The sequence below is a fragment of the Parasteatoda tepidariorum genome, chromosome 12, assembly GCF_982258835.1.
Source record: "Parasteatoda tepidariorum strain Cologne lab strain chromosome 12, Ptep-v5.0, whole genome shotgun sequence".
In the NCBI taxonomy this organism is placed as follows: Eukaryota; Metazoa; Arthropoda; class Arachnida; order Araneae; family Theridiidae; genus Parasteatoda; species Parasteatoda tepidariorum.
In genome coordinates, this window is record NC_141766.1 from 44,596,996 (window position 1) to 44,620,342 (window position 23,347).

At 27.0% G+C, this 23,347-nt stretch overlaps 1 protein-coding gene across 1 annotated transcript; it reads right to left on the reverse strand.

Moving 5' to 3' along the window:
- Window positions 1-3,983: 3,983 nt before the first annotated feature.
- LOC107450580 (transmembrane protein 234) lies at window positions 3,984-22,958 on the reverse strand. Its single transcript, XM_016066408.3, has 7 exons — window positions 22,773-22,958; window positions 21,849-21,894; window positions 21,574-21,725; window positions 19,198-19,264; window positions 15,554-15,646; window positions 8,669-8,766; window positions 3,984-6,511 (listed from the first exon to the last, which is right to left on the reverse strand). The coding sequence occupies exons 2-6, from the start codon at window positions 21,859-21,861 to the stop codon at window positions 8,702-8,704; spliced, it is 390 nt and encodes a 129-aa protein (XP_015921894.1). The 5' UTR covers window positions 21,862-21,894; window positions 22,773-22,958; the 3' UTR covers window positions 3,984-6,511; window positions 8,669-8,701.
- Between the last annotated feature and the right edge of the window lie 389 nt (window positions 22,959-23,347).

Genomic DNA, 23,347 nt, shown 5'->3' on the forward strand with positions numbered 1-23,347 from the left:
TATAAATTTCGTTTGAGTAGTGAAATTGTTGACCAGATCTGCTTCTAGAAACGGATAATTTGTTTATAAAAACATTTCATTTCTATTTACCTGAAAGAAAGAAATCAATTGTGACCATTACTATTTATTAACATAAAAGCTGATAAATAGTAACAAGGATTTACTTTTAAGAAAATTCACAAATAAAAATATAAATCTATGAAATAGGGAGTGGTTGTATCCAGTAGCGCAGTCAGAAAGTTTTACTGGATGAGATCTTAAAATTCAGTTTTTAGCCCTAAATTTTTAACTTAAAAAGGAAAACTTTTAATTAAAAAAATAACATTAAGTGCTTCGTGGTAGATTTCTAGAAAAAAAGCTTGACGACTACTTTTTTTTCTACTGCTATTACTATGAACGCTAAAATAGTATTTCAGAAAACTAGTGCAACAAAATTTATTTCTGGAACAACTATTTTTTATTTTTTTGCAATGTGTAGTTTATTATACAAAGATGCCAAATACATAAATTTTTTTTCTCGATTGTTTGTCGCTTACTTTAATTTTCCTACAGCCAACAGAATACATTTCAATAGTACCTTTCAAAGTCAGTACCAGGAAATTTGTATCTTAAATAGAGCTGTCCCTTAATTCAGAGTGTATCAAAAAATTATTCAAATAATATTCATATAACTTTTTTGTTTGCCAAGTCTACCAAACGTTGCACATCTACAGATTTTTCTCCACTTTATAAATCACGTTAAGACTATTGTTAAGCCTTTGTTTAAACTTGACAAAAACAGTCATTTGATACTTTGAAGTTCGTAAGTAAAGTAAGTTAAAATTTATTTTGCTTTTTTAGTAATATTACGCTTTATACAAGAGAATGTTTTGTTCTGACAGAACAAAAGTAATTGAACATTGCTATATCAATTAAACATTCCTTTCTAGATTTAAAAGATTTGGAATTTTAACTTATTTATAAATTTGTCTACCTTGTAGCATATTACTTAGGTTTCATTTATACCAAATTCTTAAATCTCTTTAAACTAAACTTTTCAATTTTTACTCATTAATCACATCAAATTTTTCTTTTGATGCTTGTCTTTTCCTCCATGAAGTCATAAAAAATAACACGTAAAAGACACAAGTACAAACAGAGTTGAAAGCTAAGATATATTAAGACAGAAAACTAATAAGAAAATCATATAATTCTAAGTTGTATTCTAGAAGATTAAAATATCTCTGGCAACCAAGATTTTTTTAACAGTTATTCTATAAATATAAGACAGTTTCTTATCAGAGAGTATATAGTGGTAGAGACTATAATTAAGAACAGTAAGAGCTTATTTTACTCCTCAGGAAAACCATTGATAAATAAAATGTTATTACTACCAGTCTTTTCTCCTTTTCAACTTATTTTCAGCCCTCAGTACAAAATTGCTTTTCTGTAGAATACCACAGCCTTTGCAAGAACTAAAAATGACAGAAATTTTCTGGTCAGAATGTTTAACTGAATTAGTAATTCATCATTGTTAGATAGTTCTCCCCCCTCCCATTACAGCCAATGCAGTTCTTAGGAGATAAGGCATCTCTACCCTGCTTCCTCCTCATTTTACCTGCCAAAATTCTTTGAAAAAGAAATTACTTTTGATTGCACCATATTTGCCATCTTTCTTATCCCCCATCAGCAACAATTATCAAAAGAAAGGGATAAACATACTAACAAAAGGTGTTTCAACTTGTATTTTGCCTTTCTCTACATTTATCTTACAATTTGAAACTTATTTTTAGTGTTCCTCATTAGAGTAAACACATTAAGCCTCCGATTCAAATGAATCACGACCAACAGACTTGTCCCTTAAATAAAGGGATCCTCTTATTTACATGGGAGATACTACTGTATTTTTTAACAGCAAAAGTAATTCTAGAAATATACTAAAAGTAAAATCATCTTTAAGGGTTCTAAACTTTCAACTGGTCTTCTATATTCATACTGCTGTTATATTTTGGCTTTTAAATCAGTTGAAAAATAAAAGAAAGTTGCTTTATGAAATTAATTTTGAACTCATATTATTGCATGTACTAATTAATTATCATAAAAAAGTAGAATTAAAACAGGAAAACCAACATATCATTTTAACGATTCAATTCAATGGCTTGGGGGACACAGTGATAAGCAATAGCTTTTCCAATAGACTGAATGCAGGTTTCTATGTCAGCCTTATATGTTAGCCTTACAGACAGGTAGTTCTATAATGCTAACACATGATTTTTGCATCAAACTGTTGCCAGGTACTCAGATAGGTACTTTACAAGTTAACAGTATTTTCACTAGATAACAGCACAATACAGGGAAACATTACATTGCCTAAATGGAAACCATAGTATTTTCCCCAAAAAACACTCTTTTGTACAATATGAAAAGGTGGCTTATAATTATGCTTCACGTCCTTCAATCATTTAGAGACTTAACTTTCATTCATTAACAAATGTTAGCTTGTATGCTGGCTAAATTTTAAAAAAAAAGGGAAAAAAAAACATGCGCATAAATGGTGGTGAAATCCTCAGGCACATAATTTTTATTTAGTTTTACAGGTGAATACGTTAGTGTTTTACTATCACTTTCAAATTTTTGAGGGACCACTGAGAGCTCTATCCATTACTGGAGCTAATAACTATTTGAAATAAAAATGTATTGTAAGTAATGTCAGAAAAAGTTATTTAAAAAGTGTTTTGTAATAACCACCCCTTAAATACTTTTTAATAATGTTCATAAAATTAATTCAAAACACTTTGCATATAAAAAGATGGAAATTAAAAGAATCAACACAAAAAGAAACGAAAATAGAGTCAAAAATTAAAAAAATGGTTTCAAAGTCTGATGATTAATTGAGGTCAGAAACAACAAAGAAGGGATTTAAAGCCAGTTCTTTAAGTAGGCCTAGAGAGCATTTGACTTTTAAACAGAACAGTCTTTAAGCTCCACCCATTAATAAACTAGTGTTAATTGGTTTTAATCCTTCTTTTCTTCCTAGTTTCTGTTACTTTGAATGAAAAAGCAATGAGACACTTAATTGTGTTCATGGGTAAAAGTTTAAAAGAGACACAAACTAATCATTATTCCCACGAGAGATTATAACAAACAGTTAACCGCTTCCAAAGTTGTTTCATATATACTTAAAGGAAAAACTCTTTATAAATCTTATATAAAAACTTTTTTAAAATATCCGATCCAACGAATGTTAAGATATATTGAAATGATGACTAAAATTTTGAACTCCAGTAAAACAAACATAGCAGTATAAAAAAAAGCTTGCATATAAACATTTCTGAGTATTTACGAACATTTATTAGTGGAGAGAACAATTTATAATAATAGACTTTCTATAATCTTCAACCTTAAAATTCTAAGTTCAAAAGTTTACAACAAACTAGTGATTACCATTAAAGCTTAAAATAAACAAATCTAACATTAAAAAATTAATTTTTGTTACCATACATTTAAAAAACATAAAATGTAATACATTTTAAAACATTATTTTAGATTAAATCAATATAAATCAAGTATATGCAAGTTAACATGCTTGAAGCTGATCCCATGTGCATCATTCTTTTCCAATCTAAGATAGTATTAAAGAAAAGAGATTTGAAAATTTAATAATATAAATTACTACCAATTGCACTTATATTTTATGAGTTTTTCTTTTAATAAGTTAATCATTGCTTCTATTTGTTTAAACATAATTTTATAAATTAAAAATGCACCCTAAAATTATTAAAAAAATAAAGGAAAATTCTAAAATCCAGGTCCAAAGCTATGTAGGTTACACAGAATCAACTGCATATATCACTAAACTGTAAAAAATGCAAGTTTTGTTTTTGAAATATTCAGAAAATGTTTTGTATTATTATCGCAGCATAATACATCATATAATAATTCATCATACAGTAATTTAAGAGATAATAACTTAAGAAGATTTTGTGAAAAAATAATGCAAGAGCAACAGGAAATATCAATTTATTTTAAAATTCGAAGCAATATGGAATAAATAAAAATAAAATAAACAAAAATATTTTTATATCACACTTTATATCACATTTTATTGAAATTAAATTACCAATATAAATACATTTTGAAATTCTTTAAACAATAGGCATTTACAGAAGCACCATTTAATGAAAATGAAATTTAATAGAAAAGTTTAATTTCATAAATTTTAATTTCATAACACAAGATAAAGTCTGTAACAATAGAGATCATTTTCTTAAAAAAATAAATATAGGACCATTTCTATTTTATTATTTTTCAAAATGTATTAGACATTCGTCCCAGAATCATTATTGAACAATTATGTTCTTATAGCAACTGAAAAAACCAAAAACAATACAATAAAATTGTAAAAAAATTTAAAAATATATTGATGATCTAAAAATTAAAAAAAAAACACACACACACATTTTATGCTGCATTATGAAAATAAATCTAGCAACGTATGTGAACAAAGCATGTGGAATTGTATGGCTTTGCTCGCATTTTCTAGCTTCATTACCATAGATGAATCTAACTCTTTAATATTGCTTACTTGAAAAGAGAATCAAAACTACTCTAATACAGATTTTCACAGAAAAATGTTTATATTTTTAAAAATTTAGAAAGGAAAAGTAACAGTTACACAGTTTTTATCAGATGTGAAAATACAAAATATGAACTTTAAAAAAAATTGTATGAGTAAAAAATAAAATTTATGAAAAAAATCAATGCTATTTACAATTTCTATGATTTATATACACTGGCAGATGTAAGAAGAGAGATGGTTAATTTACTTTTTAAGGACCAATATAAGACTCTTGCTAATGATGTTACACATTTTAAAAAAAAAGGTTACATGTTATAAGCATAACTTGGATTTATTGAGGGATTTTTGTTGAACCTCTTGAAAAAAATTTATTACAGCTGTCAGAAAAAAATTTTGTGGAAATTTTTTTTCCTTTCAAAAGGTTTATTAATTTTCCTTATTGCAAAATTGAATGTGAATAAGTGAAATCCCTAATCAATCTCGTCACGGATTATGGAACCAATTGAGATACAAGGCTACACAATGTCTCTACAGATGAATAAAAACCTCTTGTAGTCATTAATATAGCTAACAGAAATATAGCTATTACATATATTGAATATATTCATAACGTTGCTCAGGAGTATACATATAAGTTTCTGACCAAATATCTAGGTGTACTGAATTTCATACCATAAGTGTTGAATGTTAATAAGTGTTGAATGCTAGAGAAAGGTACAGAGTAAAAATCTGAAACAAAACTCACGTGTTTTTTTTCCTTTAGTGCAGATAAGAAAAACAAACAATTAGATGTAATCAATTAAAATTTCTCGTATTTATTGAGCACTATAACTTCATTTGCATTATAATCATTAATAATTACATCTGACAAAAGACTTAACACACACAACTGTTATTAGTGTTAGGTAGCTCTATTTATTGATAGGTAGTCACATTCAATTGTATAATTAAACAACTGCTATAAAAGTTTCTACCATGCCAAATATTTAATAGCATATAATATACACAAAAAACATCTTATTGCCTACATGAAAATCATGGTACTTTTCATGAAAAATGCACTTCTGAATAATTAGAAACTGTAGTTAATTGATATATTGCCCCAAGTTTGTATATAACAGCAAAAGCACTTGAATATACATCATTTGCTCCCATGCGCAAAGTAGCAAGTTATTCAAGCATAAAAGTAAAATTACAAAAAAGGCAAAACAGTAACAGGGTGCATAGCCAAATTATTCAACAAAAAATAAGCACCTTTTAAGCACTCAAAAAATATTTTTAAGCACTTTAAAAAAATATCATAATTAGGCAGGGTTAGAAAATTTTTGACAATTGACGGTTTTAACCATCATGTAAAACAAAAAACCTTTTGGCATTGTTCTTGACAATTGTCAAAAATCATGAAATTTTGAATTATGCAAAACGAATGGTGTTTTCATACGCTACGGACTGACAATAAGTCGAAATAGATTGGGGTTGAATTAATTGTGAAAATGTTGAATAGAACAATCTGAACTGAATCTTTTTGCATAATTAGAAGAGAAAATCAACATAGTAAAGGAAAAATCTCATTTTGAAAAAGGGAAAATTAAGCACTTTTTAAAAACACCCAATGAAAAAAGCACCTTTAAGGGCTTTCAAAAGACGAAAATCAAAATTAAGCACTTTTTAAAAACGCTATGCACCCTGAGTAATAAACCTCATAACAATAACTACACACCACGACTGAAAAATAAATAATGTATACGAAACATAAACCAAAAACTAGTCACTGGATATCAACTGCATCAATTCTCTAGCCTGCTGTATAGGTCTTCCTCTTCAATGAAAAACATTTAGCAAATGATCTCTGTTCACCTCAAAAGTCTGGCTGCATAAGTGGGTGTCATACATACAAATGCAATGCAGATATTTAGCGAGATTGCAGGTTGGAATGCAGCAACGGCAATGAATCTGAAAGAGTTTGATATTGTTACAAATCACATTGATTCCTTCGTATAGCATTTTTTTACTATTCTTTTCAGACATAAATTGTACCTCATTATTATTTGATTACTCATTATTAATTTTAAATTTCGTTTTAGCTTGTTTTCCATTTTTTTCAGTAATTCCAATATGAGTTAGAATCAGATGTAAACTAAGTCATCATAATGAGAGAAATTTTTTTTTAAACATTTAACTTATGAAAAGACTTAAAACTTGGTTATATTAAAGTAGTTTCTATGATATCTCTTACAAATTTACTTAAAAAACTTATAAACTTTTTACTGTACTACATTTACCCATTAAAGGATAGTTCTTATGCAGTGTTGCATTTGAGAATTGCCAGTACCTACACATATTGTTAAAGCAGATATATTATTTTCTATAATTTTGTATTTCAAGATCCAGTTTTTTTTTATTAAATAAAATGATTTAATTAAAAAAATGGGTTGGACTTCGTTCTGATAAAAATATTTTTACTTCAGAAGCAAATTTTTAAAATCTCCAAAAAATTTCAATTAGCGTATCGTAGGAAGGTAATTAGTTTTATGAATAGAATCAGCTTTTTAGTGGGAAAAATCAAAGATGTTGTGCCTTTTTTTTATTGTACCAAATTAAAAAAAAAATAATTCAAATATATGAATAATATTTTGAATTATTAATATGTAGTGGTATGCAAAATAATTTTAAATAAAATTTACTTAACTAAGAATTATACATCAAAACATAAATTTTGATACCACTAGAAAGAGTGGAGAAAGTTGCCATTTCAGTAAAACTATCATAAAGTTGATAGCATTAACTAAGGCATTAGTCAAAAACTTTAAATATCTTACAAAAATGTAAAGGTGAAACATGACTAATTTATACAGGCTGATATAAAATGAATATTTACATAGCAAATAGTGAATATTAGTAAAATAAAAATTGTGCTTTTAAAAAGTTCTACTTCAAAAAGTATACAAGCAGAAGTTGTTCTTAGCAGGAATTGAAAAATGATTATTTTTATCAGCTAATATAGCTAGTCCAGGAGAAACAGTTTAAGTAATTGGAATTATCTTTTTATTTGAAAATTTATTTTTCTTAGAATAAGAAGAAACAATCCATAAAAAAATCATACTCTAAAGAGGATTAGCACATTAAATTTACATAAAATATTCCTTCAATCAAGTTTAAAAAGCGCATAATACAAAGATAAAATATGAAAAACTTATTATAATTTGAAAACTTTTAAAATATTTGAAGTCATTTCAAAAAGGTAGTGTTTTAAATAAACTTATATTTGATGAAATTCAAAGTCAACTTTTGATTTGAGAGGCATTTTTCTTGTGGTAGTGAAATTTAATTACTTTTACAGAATTTTTTTAAAATTTGATGAAAACCTGAAGACTACATCAAATGATTACCAAGTGTTTAATATACATGTTTCAATAATAAATAATATATATATAATGGTTGTTACAATAACTTAAAATTTATTAAACCAAGAAAGCATTATCAAAGTCTAAGTTTTGAGCAATTTTAAAATTATAACAGGTGAGAAAACCAGAAGAGCTGTCAGCTACATATATCTATTATATGTATGCAATGTAACTGTTCACTATTGCTTGTATGTAGGATTAATTTTTAAAAAAGTTGATATTGTGGGAAAAAATCTAAAATACTAAGGGAATAAAAATTTATTAAGAAATAAAAATCAAACTCATGAGTGATTTACACTCAAAAACTCATCAAGCAAATGCTTGATAGGCTGAATATGTTTCACGCAAATAAATATTTCACTGAATATATTTCACGCAAAGGAAACACTAGGAACTCAGACAATAAAAAATTATGATTTCAAGTAAATTAGTAAAATAATTAGGGTTCTTAACTAAGATAACATTATACAAATAACAGAAAAAGTTAATTTTAATTTTGTTACCAAAAAATTAAGTATTGGTTTTATAAGGGATTTGTGAGAGATTTTATATCAAATAATTAACATAATTTAAGTGAAAAGAATGCTTATTCTCTTTTTATAGTATTGTCCATTAATTAATTAGTTGTAATAACCTATTTTTTTACAAAATTATCTGCAAAAATATAGTTTTAAAAAACTTTACATCAATCAGGTGATAGGATTACCTTTAAATGTATAATGAAAACCATGTTCCAATTTCAAACAGTACTTAAAACACATAGAGAGATCCCACAAATAACTAATGTCATACCCAGGTAGGAAGCTATAAAAAAATTATAATATTATTTAATTCAAATTTCTTCTACATAAATACTTTAAAAATCAAACAAATTATGAAATTTTTCCCACAAAATTTTCTTAAGTTATTAAAAGTAAAAATAAGCTAAACAAATCAAACAATTATAACTACAAATGTTGCAATTTTATAGCTATGATAGAATTTTATTATTATTATACACATTAAATTATTAATTGCTAATGCTCAACTACATGATTTTTTAATTTTTAATGCAACCAAAAAGACAAATAAATTCCTGGTTCAACTATTAGGACAAACTTGCCTTTGTGTAGGGCTTTTAGAGTGAAACTATCTTTTCTCGTATTGCACAAAGAGGAAAGCATATAGAAGCCTTGGAGTGTTAACCTGACGGCAAAGACACTTTCCCCCATCACTTATTTACCACATTGGATTTAAATAAATAATTTGTACCTAGGGTTCTTATAAAAGGATAGTTCTTTTCCTCAAAAAGGAAAAAACCCATCGTTAATATGTGCACTAGATAATAAAATCAGACACTTTTAATAAAGTCATTATCACTGTTTTACAAAATTAGAATAAATTTTGGTAAGCATATGTTTTAAGAATGATGAAAAAAAATTCTATTTAGATATTTTTGAATTTTTTTTTCCTTTCTAGTTCTGAAAAAAGATGCACATAGATAGCATATAGATGATGAGTAGTAAAATTTTTCACCCATGAACAAAAGAAACAGATAATTTAAAAAAAAAAGAATGAAACAGAGAGAGAAATGTAAAGGAATCCAAAAGAAAACTACTTATGAACTTAATCAAGTTATTGTATGACCTATAATTATTCAGTGTTAATGATAATTACACATTCAATAGCCCTCACAGTTAAAAGAGAATTAATAACTTTATGTAATTAATGAAATGTATTAATTTAAGTTAAGGTTATTTATTATTTTAATTATGTCATAAAAAAGGGAAGTGAGTATATTGATGAACTATTTTAAACTTATGTCTGCACATGTTTTAACATGATTTAGGCATGAATAAAGATTCAGGGTACAATTTAACGTAATTAGGTAACAGCAACATGCATAAATTAAATGATGTAAACATTTGAGTTTCAACAATAAATTTAAAATGTAGGTATTTGAATTTATCCTTGACATTTTGTGCAGTACAAGAAGGATACAAAATTTTTATAAACTTTTGATTAATGATGGTTGAAACTGTTATTTCAAACTCTGCTAATCAAAGAGCAAAATGTCAGTATTTTTTTTAAAAAAAACCTGTAAATGATAAATAAATATGTCAAATGTCAACAAAACAGTTAAACATAAAAAATTAAGTAAGTACTGATTGATTTTGCTTTTAATGTATTTTTAAAAATAATAAACTAATTTTTTTCTAATTATTGTCAGGTTGGTTAATAAAATTAGCCACTTTGAAAAATCAAATGTTTATCTACAAGTGTTTCATAAATAGAACTTATTTTGAAGAAAAAAGATAATTTTGTTTGATACAATTATTAATTATAAATATAAATACCCAGGTTTATATGGCCCATTGTGTATGTTACCTCGCTTCCTATACTTATATCTAGCATAGCGGGCTCTTTCACAATATATTTAATTACGCAGCACAGACAGCAGTTGCCTTGCTTATCTTGCACGTTGTAATAAATAGAAATTTATTGTATTTTTTTATGAATACTTTAAAGATGGGTTACTTTTTCAGCGGAAATAGTTTGCTGATTACCTCAATAGATGGCTGCACTGGTTAGCTCTGCTTATTAGCGAATTCGTCTTAAGTTTTGATGGTGTAAAATATGATTTGCCTCCAGGTGGCACCACTATTATAAGTTTTAAATTTCACAATAGTAATATTTTTCTTAAATTTTAATTATCTTTTTAAACTGAGATTTTTGGGTTGAATTATGTGTATTTATGTATATTTATATTTAATTAGTATTGTTTTATCACTTTTATAAAGTATTACTAATTTGTGACTGTTCTTATCATGGAACTTTTTTGTTATTGTGACGTTCACTGGTGTTGCACTGCTGCTCGTAGGAGAAAAGGTCGGTTTAAGATTCAATCGCCTTGCTGACACTAGATTAAAGGTGGTGAAGAATGGCTGAGAGAATGATGAACTAAAGCCAAAGCCGCTGAGTGAATGAGCTAAGGCCGGTACCCCTGAGTGGATGAGCGGAAGTTTTGAGCAAAGTTAGGCCGAAGCTGCTAAGATGATGAATGAAAGTGATGAGTTGAGTTAGGCCGGAGCCGCTAAGTCCGAATCTGTTTGCCTATCCAAGGCGTCCCAATGCTGAAAGTCTGCTGATCCACGGGTGTTTACTGCCATACTAGAAGGAAGTCTGATAAGAGTTTGAGTGTGCTGTCTATCAGAAACTGGAATGTTGACCTGATCTACAAGTCTGGCGGCAATACCAGCGGGCGTTCCAGGGATTTGGTCGGTAATTTGATTTGAATTTATAATCTCTAAGTTCAATTTTAGTACAGTTTTAAAAGAATAATTTACCCTGACTTTTAATTGCTTCTATTATGTTTTAAGATAAAAGTGCCTTTTATTTTTAATCGTGTTTACAGGATTTAGAGAATACTGTGATTTTTATGTTTAATTGCTTTTAGTAGATTTTAATATAAGTGTGTCTTTTATCCTTAATTGTTTTTACTGGATTTGGAATATTAGAATATTGAGGCTTATATGTTCAATTGCATTTTATTGAAAACATAATTTCGCATTGCTAAATTTTAAACCTGAAGTAACTAATAATTTGGAAATAAGTGATATCTACTTGATAGCATTTGGAAATGATTTGAGTTTGTTTTTATTTGAAAATTTAAGTTTTAATAAAATTGGTTGTAAATGTTAAATGTTTCAAGTAATTCCTTTGATTTTTCTTTTGAACCTGGGTAACACTGTTACCAAAGTTAATATATTGATTGTTAATATATATTATTGTTAATATATATTACCGTTAATATATATCACAGCATAACCCAAATTTTAGAGGTAACAGTACAAAGTTCTGGAAATCTCTGTAAGACTATGTCTGAATTAAGAATTCAATTAAGTCCAAGTAACAACATTTTTTTCTTCAACATAATCTTTGTGTGCACTAAACTCAAGTTCCATAGTTCACTTAACCACGGAATATTTTTGAATACACAGTTGCGATAAATATTTAAGTTGGTCTTTTTTATCTGCATCAAAAAAAAATTCTTTTTGAGCCTTTTTCATGATATTTAATGATGGTTTACAAAATGTGGGTCAGAAAAAAAAAGAGTATAATCAGGAATAAGATGCTAAAACGATTTTTGAAAAGGAATTTAAAATTGCATAGGATAAAAACCATAAGGACAAATGATTTGGTAAATGAAGATATTTTTCTGCAAAATAAAATTATATTGATCTACAGAAATTATGCTATTGTAATTTATGCTGCTTTCAACATCTTTGCAGAATTTGTAGGGCTCCACCTAGAACCTGACAAAAGTGAATTTTCAATATAGTGGCTATTTATAAGTATTACTAAGAAAGCCTCTCACCTCTGGAAAATTCAAAGAAATGTCTAGAATTTATGATTAAAGGATTTATAAATAAGCTCAATTCTAAGTGGATGGTAACAACATTTAGCCAATTGAGCTATGTTTATTTATTTTATGCAAAGGTAGCAAAAAAGTTTGTGCAACATGGTAAGAAAAAGGAATGACAAACTTTTAGCAGAAAATGTATTTTTTGAACAGCTATAAATTTTTATGAAACATGCAAGAACGCATAAGTGTGTCACAACAGAGCATCTAAGAAGCGCAGATCTAAGATATTGAGAAGTTGATATCATTTATAATTTAAAACTAGAAATTGAAATAAAATATTTTGGTTTTGAAAGTTTTTGAAATTCGCAGGAGTATTCTGACATTTCTGGCTAATTAGATTGCTCTGAATGATTATTATCATAAGATTGCAATATAAATTATATCTAAATAAATAGTTTTGAGCAAATGCTAACCATAGTTATCATGAATTTTATACAAATAGTTATGAAATTAATATTTCCCTATTTTTCATATCTTGCAATGCCCATGAGACAACAAGAACAACAAGAAACCATTATCTTCTTCTCCACTTTATTCTAGCTAACTTAGAGAACTGTGCTTAGGAATCATCGGACACTCAACAACAAGTGGTGACCAGAAATTTTATTTAACCTTTTTACATGCATGTCTTATTCAGTGGAAGCTTTATGAATAAAATGAGGCATTAAAATTTCTTAATGGAAATTTTTTACAAGGGATTGAATCAAAGTTATTGAAAGTAATAAAAAATTCTAATTAATGCTATAAAATAAGTATGGAATCAACACCATAATCTAGGTAATGACAACTTGAAAGAAAAAGTGATTTAGTTATTTAAACTAGTTTTTTGCATTATTGTTCATAAATTCTTTGTTTTTTCAATAATTTTTCAAGCCTAAAAGTAGCTAACTGAGGTTTAAAATTTAAAACCTGCAAATAAAATGAAATCTTGGAGAAAAATAAATGTTTAAATAGTAACCTTATTTCTACCATTTTTAAGCAAGTTCATGCTTACTGTAAAATTAAATATACCTATCAGCAGTGGCGTACGCAAGGGAGGGGTTTAGGGGTCTAAACACCCCCCTTGATCTCAGACAAAATGGAAAAAATAAAAATTTTAGTAGAAATTATGTGGGCTATTTTTTAAGACTATATATTTTTATTTGCCTTATGCCTACTTTTTTTTCCCTCACGGTATTTCTCAGAATACTGAGAAAACATTTACTATAATAGGGTTGTACTTTTGAAACCAAATTCACGTAATACTAATACTGGTACGGACTGGTTCCATTCTGTCCTGCCATTCGCGATAGTTTTCAAGACTGGCTGTTGTCATTCGTGAGTACGCGATGATTCTGGAATCCTAGACGTTCTGTCGTCTTTGAGACAATTAGGAGACAATTGGAGATGCGGTGAAAAATTATATAGATGGGGAAACGGAGTACAGTGGAGTTAGGACTTGTATATAGTGTAAATAATTTTCTTTTATCTTCAATTGTTTCTATTACTATGTATCAAATTGCGATTTCATTGTTGTGTATAATCCAGACTTGAATTTTGATTTTCAACTGTTGTACATTATGAGATTTAACTTACTGTTAACGCAGCAACCCCTTCCTATCCTCCAATTTATTTTCTATTGCGATGAAAGAGTAGATATTCAACACTGGATAGGTACTCTAATAAAACTTGAATAGTTAGCTAGTGGAGTTAGTCAAACTAAGAGTTATCTCTGCCGCTAAATCTGTTTTGTTTTGTCTTAACAAAAAGTTAATCATGGAACCCGTCGTCGCCACTATTTCGACTAGTGAAGAAATCAGTAACAATACCTTAGGAGATACTGTGCTCGTTGATGTTATTCATTCCAGCTCGAAACTTTGAGATCGTAGCATAGCGGATATTTCTGTGTCAATATATATATATATATATCTTGGCTGAGATCTTGATCTTTAGGATGTCAAAACGCAAGAATTTAATAATTTTTAATCAGTTTGAGAAAAAATCATGACCTGAAATTAGTGAAGTGACAGCAGCATCTAATACCAATATAAGTTTTTCTGTTGTACAGAAATGTGATACTCCCGTTGAAGAAAATTTTTCTAGCATAACAAAATCTGATAAATGTAAAAGTGGCCCTCAAAGTGTTACTTCCCACTCAATATCACATTGGACTTTTTTCAGAAGATATTACATGCAAGAAGATATTACATTATGATCTTAAACTTAAAAAATCAAATCAAAATTTAACTAAACAATGCTGTCTAAATAAAGAGTCAAAATTGTCTAGCTGTCTAAATTAGGGAAATAATAGTGCTTTATTACCTATTCGAATTTCTTTTAGTAGTTTCAGAAAATTACGAACACCCCCCTTGAAAAAATCCTGCGTACGCCACTGCCTATCAGTACAGTTTATAATCAGAAGACCCATAAAGTACAATAAATTATGACATTAATAAGCAGAAAAAAACTAAATGTCACTGTTAAGTGAAAGATATAGATTCCACTAGTGATGAACAAATGCAGAAAATTTTTAGTGGATAGAAATTCTACGAAATTTTTATCAGATAAAAGCATGGCCACTAGGTTATATACATGTTTCAACTACTTATACTTAAAGGTGAGAAAAATTATTTTAATTCAGTTTCATTAAAATATTATTATTTTACCTTTGTTTTTTCACAAGAAAAAATATTTTCTGAACTTCCAGCAGTTGGAGGGTATTTCAGTATTTGGACTTGATCTAGCTCTATTTAATTTTACTATTTACACAGTTATACTATAATAATATAATTGAAAAATGTAATATAAGAAGATTTGTTTAATACAATAATTAACAAATGCTAAGGTACAAATGTAATTTTTAAAGATAGCTAAAAACTTGATTTGATTTAATATTCTTTATTCTAAAAATGTGTTTGGTCCATAGCAATTATTCACTAGAGTACATAACCTACAAGTTACTTGTCGATAAAACTGAGGTTGGAAAGAAAAGTCTAATGCCAATGATTTCTGTAAAATAAAAATCAATACTTAAAGCTCATAGCATCAATAAAAGCTTTAGCTTTAAATTTGAATCTTAATTTACCATATTTTAAATATTATCTAGAAAGTGTAAAGCACAATTACATACTAGTGATGAAAATTTTCAGTTCATACATTTTTTAGTAAAAATACATAAAAAATAAAATTAAGAACTGGTAAGTATACCTGGTTTTCCATCAGCCTCTCCTAATAGTCTGCCAGATATTGTAACAAATATGAAGGTGAGAGAATTGGTTAGTGGAACTGCTACAGATAAGTCTAAAAATCAGAAAAAATATTGCAGTTTAAATAATAAAACAGACAAAAGATTTTTAAAAAATAGAAAAAACAATTTCAAGTAGGTTTTTAAGATTTAACAGTAGAATGAAAGAAAATGCTGTATATACATATTAAACAAAATACAGTTTTAACTATGAAAACTTTTGAAGTACAAAAATAAAAATAACAAGCATAATTATGAAGAATTATTAAAAATTATGAACTTCAGCTTTAATATAGGCTTCAAATGTTAAACAACTTTTTTATAATAAACCTAATATACAATCCTTAACTAAAGTTAACTGAAAAATCCAACCTCAACCTACAATTTAGTTAAAAAGAATCCTTAACTATACAATTAGAAATTAGGGTGAATGTAAGCATTGAATTCTTAGACATAACTACAATTCGCAAGAGCTAAATGTGGGAAAGTTATTAAGTTTTTTAAAAGTTATAAAAGAACACCGAGATTCAAAATTATATTTTTAATTTGATATGAAGTAACACACAAACAATACTAACAAAATAATTAAGACATCAAGTTCTGTTCATTATAAACATCTCAGCTGGGTTATAGTTTAATTCCACATCAAACATTTTAGTCAACTATTAACTTGGAGAGTTTTTAAAGAGTACCCATGATATTTAAAGCAATGAATGTAAATCAACTGTGAGTTTTTCTTTACTGAATAGCAGCAGGAAAAGAATAAGTTTCTGACTTAAAATTACTGAAGAACCTCCATTTCTACAAGCAAATAGTAGGAAAAAATTACTTGTTTCTAAAAATTGCGCAAACAATAGAACTTATCTTATTTATATAAAGTGTAACTGTATGTCGAATTGGAAAAGATAATTTTTAATCATTTTGCACATTTAGAAAACATTTAACTGAAAAAAAAAATGTTTGGAAATGTAAGAGCCATAGTTTAAAAATTACAAGTAACGCAACTGTTTTATAACTTCTAAAAGAAAATTCAAGCTAACTTAGAAAATGTACGAACATAAAAAATTGTACTTTAGTTTCCTTTTCTAAAATTTAAAAAAAAATATTGATGCCAAGTTGACGAATTTTATTCAAAAATTTTAAAGCAAAATGGAAATAAAAAGTCGTATGAAATGTTTCTTGTTGAATATAATCCTTGTCCTAGAAATTTTCACTCTATATACTTCTAGATAAAAAGTAAAATTGGTGATTGCCACAGTACCTTTCGGGAATAAAATTTTTTAAAAAAAAAGAAAAAAAATTCATACAAAAAAACAAAAAAAACTTTTGTCTTTAATTGGTGGGAAGAAGGTAAAAATTGCTGTCACCAAAATTTAGGTGGGAAGTGTTTTGACATAGAAACCTACCATAAGACTGAATTTATTTTAAAACTATACACCTTTAAGAGCTTAGTCTTAAAAAACATCTTAAGTATTTTCACATTTTGAAAAATTACCTATGGTAATAAATTAAGTACATAGTGAAAAAAACTCATATTATTATTACTCTAGGGCAACTTCATTACTCAACACCTAATTTGAAATTTCATAGTAATTATATAGCTAAGTCAAAAACCATAGATCTGGTGTACTTCAAATAAAAGGCTAAAAGATAATTTTACAGTTTTAATTTTATTAGAGCAAAATATGCCATTCATATTTTTAAGTTATTATTCTTGTCAACATTACTCATTAGGAAAAATAAAATAACACACAGGGATAGCACTGACGAATACTAAAAATATTTTTACCAGTAAACTGGTTTGGATGCAATAATGTTTAATTTTCAATCAGAAAGTTTACCACATTTCACTCGCAAGTAAAAGATAAGGAGTCGTACAAACTGTCGATTTCTATTTTATTCAACAAGTGACTTTCTAGTAATCAATTTAATAATAACAGTTAGGGACAGTAGTGAAAATTAAATGGGCAACATTTTTCTTATAAGTAGCGAAAAGAGGTTAAGCAAAAAGATTAAAGAGGTTAAGCAAAAAGATTAAGCAAAATAAGACGTAATCTTAACATTAATCAATAAAAATATGCACAATGTATGATTTAATAAATCTTATAATTGCATGAAAAATTTATTTGAACAAGGAACAAAGCGTTTACATTTTAAATATACAAATTCAACTGTTAATTATGATATTTGAGAAACAACAAATTTAATGCTTTTAAAATGTATAATTATTGAAAAGTTTTAATGCAATAATTGTAAAACTTTATTAGTTTTTAAAAAAGAAAAATGCTTGAAAAGAATTGAATGGAAAACAGCAAAAGACACAAATACAGTAGTATCTCCTATAAGGGACACATCTAAATAAGACTAAACCTCTATTTAAGGGAGAATTCGGTTACTTTAAATGGGGATCTTAATGCATTTATCTCTTAATAAGGGACACTAGAAATAATTTCGAAATATAAGATAGAAAAAACCCAAAATTAAATATTTAAATAAATTTTTTCAAAGTGAAGAAAGAATTACAGTTTTTATACACATGAAAACTAAAAAAAAGTGAAAAGAGCATAAATAATGACATATAAAAAGACATACTGTAGAACCAGTTTTAAGATCAAGAATTTTTCTCAGTAAAACCACTGAGAGATTCAGAGGAAAATTAACAATTCCATCAAGGACAAAAATAGGATTAGACTGGTAAAAACAAGTTTAAACATGATAATTGAAGAAAAGAAAATATTTAAAAGACAAATGTGATGAGAATCTCAAATGTTTTAAGATAGACAAGAATAGATTAAAAAAAATTTGGTAATAATGTCTATTTGAAAGCATTCATCTCTTTTGACGATTGTTGTTTTGCAAGGAAAAACCATGACATTGTGAAATTTTAAAAAAAAAAAAATGCACCAAAAGCAATTTTGGGGGTAAAGGAGTAAGTTGTATGAATATGTTTTCTAAGCAGTAACTATCAATTTCGTACTAGGGAAGGAGTAACATGGATCAATAAGAAAGAAAAGGAGATCAGATAAATGAGGCACATAGTGAAAATTATGGATTGATAATTTAAAAGAACATTCCATTGTAGATAAAGTGAAAATTTCTATCATTCTCTAATTCTATTATGGGTGTAAAGTTTAGTGGAGAAGCTCAGTTTTGTGCTTGTGTGTCCATTTTCCATTTTATCTACAATTTTTAAACATAGTTGTGCAACAGATTATTTCTAAAAAATGTTTGAAGGTACCAAATTCGATTGTTCATTTTATGCATTTCTAGAATTAAACTTTTTTAATTAATAAATTTTATTTTTAATTATCTTCAAATAAACACCAGTTACTATCTAACTAACTTACAAGTCATTTAATTAATATTTGATGGATTTATATCTGGAATTTTCTAATTAAATTACACCTTTTTCAGTTTTTATGTAGCCTCTATATAAAAGACCTTTGCTGTCCCAGCTATAAGGAAAGGACAAAAAGTTTGAATTTAATTACTAACTATCATCCATAATCTATAAATTTTTTGATAGATCAAATTGCATTATAAATATACATAACTTAAATTTAAAAAAAAAAAACTCTTAATGAAGTCAAATAAATATGTACTATACCAGAAGAAGCTAAAGCCATAGTGTACAGAGCAGATCCACTTTGATTGATTAAGAAAGGCATTATGTACTGGAATAAAAAATATCATACATAAACAATAAAGTAAGTTACAAACATTTCACAAAAAAAAGAAAAAAAAAACATTTAATCAAAGAGCACATGTTTAGGAACATTTAATAATCACACAATTCCTATTCTTAAAATAAGTAAAAAATATTTAAAATTACATAAAATACTTACTTTAGTTTGAATTAAAATAAAATGCTTAAAAAGAGAGATTTAGAAAAAAATAATTGATGAGTTAATATAATTATATTATTTACAAATATTCATGAGTTAAGGTAATTAATTAGGCAAAATAGATGGTTTTTAACAAGAAAACACTAAAATTAAGCTTTCATATAAAATTTTACCTCGTAATCTAACCTGTTACCAATTATGTGCTATCACACCTAACATATGAACAACGAATTCACACTTTGCATACGTTACTATAAGAGAAAAAAATTATTTAATATTCATATAATCATTTAGACATGCGCTCAAAATATTTGTTTTGTGATTAGCATGGTTGATTACATAAAGAATAGTTGATCCTGTTCATTCAACAAATCATTTTTGAATAACACAATTTAAAATGTGATCGTTTACTTTTAATGGTTTTCATAAAATTCAATAGTATAACCCTTTATTAAAAACCTATTATTAAAGAAACATTATAATTATTGAAATTGAATACAATTTGTGCTCTTAATTTAATTTCAGTGTAGCATATTAGAATCTCAATTTTCAATGTGAGTGTGCAACATTGTGAGTATGTGATTTGTCATTCATTACATAAGTGAATATGGTACAAAAGAAAAATTAGATAAGTTAGATTAAAAATTCCTTGTTATTACATCAGAATTTAACTGAAAAAAGTACACTAAAAGATATGATAATTTATATAAAAGCAAGAGACATGATGAAATATTTCTGCTGTTCAGTTTCAGAATTTATATTATTTCTCAAATTCTTATAAGTTTACTTTATAAACTATTTCTAAAATTAACACATGACTCCAACATTCACATTAAAACTTTAAAATCAATAATAGCAATCATTTTATCCCATATTATTAATAAATACTACTACAGAAAAGATAATAAAATGTACACAACTAGAGCAAAAGTTGGTCAACAGTGAAGCAACATTTCTCCTTATAAATTATAGTATTGCATAGTATATTAAATGAACACCAATGTTGCCGGAGTTAAAGGGCTATTGATAATATTATGTGCTAATAACAATTAAAATCAAATCTCATAATTTATTTGTAAACCAATAACATATGTAGTATAACTATTTCATCTCAAATTTGATTCATAAAACATAAAATTTGAGTGACAAAAAAACTAAATAGCCAGAAGAAAATTTTAAAATAAAGTTTTAAAAAAATAATAAATAAAAAAATCTTCAAAATATGTTTAAATCAAAGAGAATGACACAAGACTGACAAGAGAATGGTTAAGGCAAAGAAAATGTGTGGTGCATTTAGTCATTCAATTGAGGCTAGGCTATGTGTACGAACTATTGTATCATGCATGCACAAGTGAATTGGGGCTTTCACTCTACCCACTTTGGAAGTTTCAGTTTAGATTTCTCACCAGCTAGTGGCTAGTGTTCCATAAAGACGTAACTTCCATATTCTATTCTTGAATTAAATGTTGCAAATTATTAATAAATTGTGCTTGTCAAATATAAGAGTGTTTATTCCTAAAATCCCATACTAAAATGCAGCACAAAATGAAAAGAAATTTTTTTTTTAAAAATATAACAAAAATCAACAATAGGTATTTGCTCAGCTTATTAAGAATATATTAAGTTAATAGAATAGATCTTATTAATAGATCTTATTAAGTTAATAGAAGATCATAAGATATGGTTACGGTAGACTTAATGCATATAAATCATAACATGCAAGGTTGGATAAAAGTATTACTTCTCAGACTTTTTTCAGCGATGATATCATTATAAAATAGAAGTTGTATAAAACAATAACAAAATACAACATAACAAAAAAAATGCTTATGAATGAAGAAAAATATATTTTGATATTACACTTGTTTTCAAAATACAAAGATATTTGAGCTGTGTAATTTAAGAAAGCGTTATTGAATTGCTATTGGTTTATTTTTAAGAAATATATAAAGAAAAATATTTTAAATTGTTATTGCTAATAGAATTTTTTTTTTATAAGAGAATAAATAGTTGGAAATAATTTTAAAAACAGTCTATACAAATTTTTTTTAAATAAAAAAAATATATAAATATTTTTCCATTGAACTATTATTATAAACTACATATTTTGTTTAATCAATACACAATGAATTCCATACCTTCCAGTTTGTGGCAAGGAACATTAATTCAGCAAGCCATTGGTTCAAAGGATTAGAGCCTGAAATTTTCTCTATGCCAGCGCTTCCGTGCCTTATCAATGGCGTTGAAAATCCCCAGACAGCAGCGACTACAATGAGCCACAATAAAGATCCTATAAAAACAATGAAATTTACAGCATTTAAAAGTGTTACACACAATAAATATGGTTCTTTGTCAAGTTTTGAATAGGGAAATGAAACAGGAAAATTATTTAAATTTTGAAACACACACTTACCAAGGCTAAGCATCTTATTTAAACATTCTTAGTATTCCCTGGAAAGCTACAAAACAGAAAAATATGAAGAGTTAAGAATATTACACAACTTTCCAAAATTTAGTTAATAATCTAGTGAAGTTGAGTTTTAAAAAACATGTTTTCAAAGAACAGAAAATTTTAAGCTGTAATTATTCTTTTATAAACAAGTGAAAAGACAAAAAACACAATAAATGTATTTCTTAGAATGAAATATTTTGATGCAAAATATCAATTGGAACAGTATATCCTTCCTCTCATTTGTTACAAATCCTTTTTCTTTACAAGATCTTTGGTTTAAAGAGTAATTTTTAAAAAAGTAGTTATTTCAATCTTAAAAACCCTACATGAAACCCAGTAATTACTAACATAATTTAAATATAAGGAGGATGAAAAAGTATCAGCCTTTGTTTATTAAAATTCCATTCGTTTTTAAAGCTTTTAAATATCTTTTTTACATCATATTATGTAAACATTAATGTAAATAGGCAATGAAAGGTAACTATGTGTGTAAAGTCCTTTTTGTTATGAATCACAGGACTATGGAACAGCAGTGAATGAATAAGAAACAATTGGTGGTCATTACATAACAAAAGGTACTACAGTCTTCCTTACTTAATTGTGGATCAGATAATCGAATAATTCGCTTATCTATATAAAATTTAAAGGAACCAAATTATTTTGTAAGAAACAAATATTAAACTTCCTCACTTAAACGATTATTTATTGTTACCAGTCCTCGCTTAAAAGCAGAAAAAAAAAATAAACGAAGGAAAATTTTTATTGAAGAAATCTTTCCAATTACTAAGAGTAACAACAAATAATAAAATTAATATATATGAAAAAAAAAAAATTTGCTATAAATTGAGAATTTAAAAGCTGAGAGTAGTAATGAGTTTTACTTACCATCTAGTTCTTATTATAAAATGTGAAGAACTTTTTAACATTGAAAAAGCACAATTTCGTAACTTGATTGTTTTCAAATAAAGAGAAAACAACGGCTACTTGCTAACTTTTTTTTTATTTGTAAACAATTCTGAATAATCCCATCGCTAATTTACATCGCTTCCGGATCTCTATTTCTGTTAATCTGACTGACAGAAGGGAAACCTATTGCAGCTTGCAACCTCTGATGATTCCAATAGATAGGGTTATGGCTGACGTCAGTCGTCATTTCTGCCCTCTGACGCTATCTTGAACTAATTCCTTAACATGGCATTTCCCATTAAGCACAGCGTGTCATAAGGCTTCCCGTGAAGTTTTTATGGCTAAATAAATCATTCAACTAGATAAAGGGGCTGGTTTGCATAGAAAATCATCGATTTGATGCAATAGCACAATTGATTTAGAGTTTAGGATAATTAAATAGAAAAAAATGAAAGATTGATAATCAGTTTTAGTTTCGAAGGATTGTTCAATTCTTTATTTATATCGTGATATTAATTTTCTTAAATTTATTTAAGGCTCACGTTGCAAAAATT